The following is a 6,639-nucleotide window of genomic DNA, read 5'->3' as shown; positions in this document are numbered from 1 at the left end:
CTGATGCTGCCTGGCCTGCTGTGTTCCTCCAGCTTCACATTGAATACAAGAATATTGGGTTGTTTCAGAACCAGGAGTCACAGCTTAAGGATATGGGGCTAGGCCATTCAGGACTGAGATGAGGAGAAATTTCTTCACCTGGGGAGTGGTGAGCCTGTGGAAATATCTGCCACAGAAAGCGGTTATGGACAAGTCGTTGAACATTTTCAAGAGGAGTTAGGTATAGCGCTGAGAATCATAGAATCCCTACAGTGTGGGAATAGGCCATTGGCCCAATGAGTCCACACCGATACTCTGAAGTATCCCATCCAGACCCCTCCCCCTTACCCTATCCCTGTAACTCTGCATTTCCCATGGCTAATCCACCTAGCCTGCACATCCCTAGACACAATGGGCAATTTAGCAAGGTCAATCCACCGAACCTGCAGATTTTTGGACTGTGGGAGGAAACTGGAGCACGCGGAGGAAACCCACACAGACACGGGGAGAATGTGCAAACTCCACACAGACAGTCACCCGAGTGTGGAATCGAACACAGGTCCCTGGTGCTGTAAGGCAGCAGTGCTGACCGCTGAGCCACTGTGTCACCCCATGAGGGGGCTAAAGGGATTAAAGGGCAAAGGGAGAAAGAGGAGTTGGACGATCAGCTATGATCATACTGGAGCAGCTTGAAGGGCTAAATGGCCAAATCCTGCTGTTATTTTCTCTGTTTCGAGAATGGAATGTTTTGCCAAGGAGCTGGAGGCAGCAGAAACCAGTGCACATTTTCGGGATGTATGATTCAGAAGTTGCAGGCTATCGGGGAGAAAATCATTCAGCACATCTTGATAATTCCATCCCCAGATAAATGCTTTTTGGTTTGTTCACATGACATGGGCATCACCAGCAGGCATTAACTGGGCATCCCAAATTGCTCTTGAAAAGTGATGGTCAACTCTCATCATCAATACAACTGGTGTGCTTCAGTTCTGAAGAAGTCATACTGAATCCAAAATATTAACTCTGTTTCTCCCTCCACAGATGCTGCCAGACCCATTGAGTCTCTCCAGCCCTGCGTTTTGTTTCAGATTTCTAGCATCCGCAAGATTTTGGTTTGTTTGTTTTCCAGGCTGTTTCAGAAGATTTTTTTCATTCAGTTTTATCCTTCACAGATGCTGCCAGACCTGCTGAGCTTTTCCAGCACGCAAGGAACTTTTCCAGCAACTTTGTTTTTGTTCCTGATTTACAGCATCTGTAGTTCTTTCACTTTTTATTTAAGATTAAAACCACATTGCTGTGGGTCTGGAATCCCATGCCAGACAGACCAGGTTAGGATGGCAGTTTTCCTTTCCTAAAGGGTATTAGTGAACCAGATGTGTTGCAGGAATCCAGTAGTTTATTAAGGCTAACTTTTTATTCATGATGAGATGTGGGTATTTTTGGCTATCCTTAATTGCTCTTGAGAAGTTGATGGTGAACTCAAGTCTTGAACCAGTGCAGTTCATGTAGCGTAGGGGCACCTACAATACTCTACTAGCTCTTCAAATGAGCATCATTACCGGCTGCCAATCTTCCAGCTTTTTCACCACACCTTTGCACATTATTTCTATTTAAATAATCATCCAATGCTCTCTTTAGTGTCTCAATTGACGCTGTCTCCACCACACTTCCTGGCTGTGTAGTCTATGCCCCGACTACTCACTGACACATTAAGTTGTTTACAATTCATAATGGAGCTTCAATACCGTGAATATGTTCATTTCCAAGTATTACTTTTTAGCGTCTTGGAATGATACAGTTTTTACAGCCCATCATACCCAAGCCGGTCATCAATTTGTTACAGCACTTGACCCTTGACTTATATATCATAGTGTTTCAAGTGTACACTAAGTGTTCCAGTCTTTACTACCTTTCAGGCAGTGAGTCCCAGATACCCATCATCCTCTAGATGTAAATAATCTTTCCTCAAATCCCCTCCAAACCTCCTGTTCATTACCTTAAACCTCTGTCCTCAGTTATTGACCCCTCTACTAAAGGGACACGTTTCTCCCTATCCAATCCCTCAGAACTTTGTACACATGAATCAGATTCCACCCTCAGCCTTCTTCTTTTTGAAACATTTTTTCATGCTTTGTGGATGTCACTAGCTAGGCTAGCATTTATTGGCTAGAAGGCAGTTAAAAGTCAACCACAATGCCATGGGTGTGGAGTCACGTGTAGGCCAGACCAGATAAAGAGGGCAGATTTCTTACCTACAGAACATGAGTGAACCAAGTGGGTTTATATGACAATCCAACGTTGATTGCCATTAGACTGGCTCTCTTTATTCCTATTATTTTCTGAATTCAAATTTCACTGTCTACCATGGTGAGATTCAAAACCAGATCACCAGAACATTGGCCTGAAGTTCTGGATTGCTATGCTAATGACATTACCACTACACCACCGCCTTTCCACTACTCTAAGCAAAACAAAGCCACTGTTTTTCCCTCCCCTTAAATCAAGACTTGTAGAACTAAGGACCATTACTTAAAAAAAAAGGGGCTGTCCATTTAAGAGATGAGAAATTTTTTTTTGCCTCAGAAGGTCGTGATTGTTTAGAATTCCCTCGTTAAAAGGCAGTGGATGCAGAACTATTAAATAATTTTAATTCAAAGGTAGATAGATTCTTAATCAAAAACAAAGTGCTGGAGAAAGTTAGCAAGTCTGGCAGTATCTGTGATGAGAGAAACAGAGTTAACACGAGTTGAGCCCTGTGACCTTTTATCAGAACTGAAAACAGCTTGAAATTTGTGGAAAAAATAAAGAGATCTGTAACAAAGGCATAAATTATTAGAGGTATTTGGGTCTGGCAGCATGTGAATGGGCAAAACAGAGTTTATGTTTCGAATCTGATGACTCTTACAGGGTAGATGCAGGGAGAATGTTCCCAAATTTGGTTGAGTACAGAACCAGGGGCCACAGTATGAGGATTCGGGGTAAACAATTTAGAACGGAGATGAGGACACATTTCTCCACCCAAAAAGTGGTGAGCCTGTGGAATTCCTTACCACAAGAAGTAATTGATGCCAAAACATTGAATATATTCAATAGGCAATTAGATATGGCACTTGGGGCAAATGGGATGAAAGGTTATGGGGGGAAAGCAGGATTAGGCTACTGAGTTGGATGATCAGCCATGATTGTGAAGAATGGCGAAGCAGGCTCGAAGGGCTGAATGGCCTCCTCCTGCTCCTACCTTCTATGTTTCTATACGTTTCTCAGTTCTGATGTAACACAAGGTATCTGTCCAAATACGAGATGTTGTTCCTACAGATTGTGATGAACTTCACTGGAGCACTGCAGCAGGTCTGAGATAGATAAACTGGCCAAGGAACAGATTGACACGTTAATGTGGCAGGCAACGGGAAGGTCAGAATCATTCTTATGGATAGAGAGGAGGTGATCTGCAAAGCGGTCACCCAGTCTGCGTTTTGTCTCCCCAAAGTATACATTGTGAGTAGCGAGTACAGCAGACTAGATTGAGAGAAATTCAGGTAAATTGCTGCTTTACCTGGAAGATGTATCTAAGCTCTTGGACAGTGAGAAGGTGGCGTCATCAGAACAGATGGTAGTGTCACCATAGCTCAGTGGTTAGCACTGCTGCCTCACAGTGCCAGGGACCCGGGTTTGATTCCAGCCTCGGGTAACTGTCTGTGTGAAGTTTGCATGTTCTCCCCGTATTTGCGTGGGTTTCCTTCGGGTACAAAGATGTGCAGGTTAGGTGCATTGACAATGTTAAATTGCCCACAGCGTCTAGGGTGGGAAATACAGGGATAGGGTAGGGGTGGGTCTGGGTTGGATGCACCTTGGAGGGTTGGTGTGTACTCAATGGGCCGAATGGCCTGCTTCCACACTGTAGGGATTCTATGAAATTCCAAGAATTCTAGATGGAGACAGAGAAACTGGGAGAATGGAATGAAGTACTTACAGGCAGCAGGGTGCGATGATGTATGGTCGAGGTAACTGTAGGAGTCGATGGGTTTGTAGTGGATATTGGTGGTCAGTCTATTCCTAGATATGAAATCAGAGAAGTTGATGAAAAGAAATGCATAGTCAGAGATGGAACAGGTGAAGGTGAGAATGGGGTGCAAATTGGAAGCAAAATTAATAATTTTTCTAATTGCATACAAGAGAAGGAAGCAGCACCGATAACATTATTGAGATACCAAAGAAAGATTTGTGGCGAGGGACCTCAGCAAGATTGGAACAAGGAATGTTCCATGTACCCCATAAAGAGATGAGTATAACAGGCATTGCTCCCCTTTGTTGAACAGTCAATAATAAGGGTTCATACTTTCAAAGTGAAATGCAAACGGGTTAAAGGGAATTTGAGGGAAGTTTTTTTTAACCCAGAGGATGAGCTCAGTTGACTGGAAAACTCGTTTGTGGCATAGAATGACACCAGCAGCATGGATTTAATTCCCACACCAGCTGAGGTTACCATGAAGTTCCCACCTTCTCAGCCTCTCCCATTTCCTGAAGCACTTTGACCATCAGGTAAAATCATCAGTCCTCTCTCTTAATGGAAGTGTGGGACTATGGCAGCTTTACTGGTAGGGTTTGGAATGCGCTACCTGGGAGGATAGTCAAGGCAGGTAACCTCACAACCTTGATAAAATATTTGGATAAACAGTTGTAGTGTCATAACAGTTAAGACTACAATAGTGTATTTTTTGCAGTACAGACTCAATGGCCAAAGGCCTTTTGTTGTACTGTAAGACCATAAGAAATATGAACAGGAGTAGGCCACTCAGACCCTTGGGCCTTCACTGCTATTCAACAAGATCATGGCTGATCTGACATTCCTCATGTCCATTAGAACATAGAACAATACAGCACAGGAACAGGCCCTTTGGCCCACGATGTCGTGCCAAATCTCTAATCCCTTCTGCCTACCATGGGTCCATATCCCTTCATTCCTTGCATATTCATGTGCTTATCCATAGCCCCCTTTAACACCCCTATTGTATCTTCCTCCACCACCACACTAGCAGGGCATTCCAGACTCCTACCACTCTCGGTGTAAAAAACTTGCCCCTCACGTTTCCTTTGAAATTTCCCACTCTGACATTAAATGCACGCTCCCTAGTTTTAGATATTTGGACATTCTCCTGTCCTTGCCCCATAATCCTTGCTTGGCTTACTGATCAAGAACCTAAACCGAAAGAACTGGAGATGCTGTAAATCAGGAAGATAAAGGGAAGTTGCTGGAAAAGCTTGGCAGGTCTTGAGGGGGAGGCGATGGCCTAGTGGTATTATCGCTGGACTGTTAATCCAGAAACCCAAATAATGTTCTGGGGACTCAGGTTTGAATCCCACCACAGCAGATGGTGGAATTTGAATTCAATAAATATCTGGAATTAAGAATCTAATGATGACCATGAATCCATTGTCGATTGTCGGGAAAAACCCATCTGGTTCACTAATGTCCTTTAGGGAAGGAAACTGCCATCCTCACCTGGTCTGGCCTACATGTGACTCCACACCCACAGCAATGTGGTTGACTCTTAATTGCCGTCTGGGCAATTAGGGCTGGTTAATAAATGCTGCCTGGTCAGCGATGCCCTCATCCCGTGAATGAATAAAGAAAAATAAAAATCATCTGGGAAGAATAAAGTCAGAGTTAACATTTCTCATCCAATGAACCTTCCTCAGGACCTATCTCAGCCTTATATACAGATCAAGAATCTACCTCAGCCTTATATGTACACAAGGACTTTGTCCCCACACTGTCTGTGGCAAACAAGCCATAAAGACTTACAATCCTGTGACAGAGAAATTCCTTTTCATTTTAGGCATAAATTGGCATTGCTTTATCCTGTTCCCAAACACTCCTATGATTGTACATTGGTGCCAAATTTAATGAGTTAATATTTAAAACGCCCAGCGCCGGTGCTGGGATTTGAACCCATGCCTCTGAGTCCTCACTTGGGGACCGCCCACAGGTGCACATGTCTCCGGTAAGAGGGGCGTGGCAGGAGGGCAGCGCGCGTGCGCATTGTTCTGCGGCGTCCCACCCCTAGCAGGTGTGGCGATCACATGAGAGATCGGGCGTGGGTGACGTCAGGGAGCGAGGCACGTGTGTTGAGGACGCCATTTGCGTCGTGTTTGAGCGCGGATTGCATCGTGACGTCGGGCTCGGGGTGTGGATGACGTGCAGACGTCGTAGTCTGGGCACGAATTACGTCACGACGTCGGAGGTTGGGGCAGGGAGCAGCGGGTGATCAGTCGGTGCCGGTTCCTTGTTTTGATTTGGGACAGGGGCACGGGGCGGACATACTCCGGCTGCAAACGGTCAGCTAACCGGGGGCCTCGGGTGCTGGGGGGAGGCTAAGAGATGTGGGGCGCCCAGCACGAAGAGGGCCAGCCGCTGCTGGGCCCGGCTCCGGTCGGCAGCCGGCTGTACCGGCGCCGTTGGCTGATCCTGGCCGCCTTCTCGCTGCTCGGATTCGTGCAGGGCCTCCTGTGGAACTCGTGGGGCCCCATCCAGAACTCGGCCAAGCAGGCCCTAGGTTTCAGCACCCTGGACATCACGCTGCTGGTGCTGTGGGGCCCCATCGGCTTCCTGCCCTGCTTCATCTTCATGTGGCTGATGGACAAGAAAGGTGAGGGGGGGGG

At 45.9% G+C, this 6,639-nt stretch overlaps 1 protein-coding gene across 1 annotated transcript; it reads left to right on the top strand.

Annotated features, from left to right (window-relative positions):
- Nucleotides 1–6,150: 6,150 nt before the first annotated feature.
- LOC125482563 (solute carrier family 49 member 4-like) lies at nucleotides 6,151–6,626 on the top strand (the record flags this gene model as incomplete). Its single annotated transcript, XM_048594660.1, has 1 exon — nucleotides 6,151–6,626. A coding segment is annotated over exon 1 (268 nt), but the record flags the coding sequence as incomplete, so codon positions are not given.
- Nucleotides 6,627–6,639: the final 13 nt, after the last annotated feature.

This window comes from Rhincodon typus, unplaced genomic scaffold (genome assembly GCF_021869965.1).
Source record: "Rhincodon typus isolate 14 unplaced genomic scaffold, sRhiTyp1.1 hic_rhity00012505, whole genome shotgun sequence".
In the NCBI taxonomy this organism is placed as follows: Eukaryota; Metazoa; Chordata; class Chondrichthyes; order Orectolobiformes; family Rhincodontidae; genus Rhincodon; species Rhincodon typus.
This window is presented reverse-complemented; position numbering and strand designations above follow the sequence as displayed.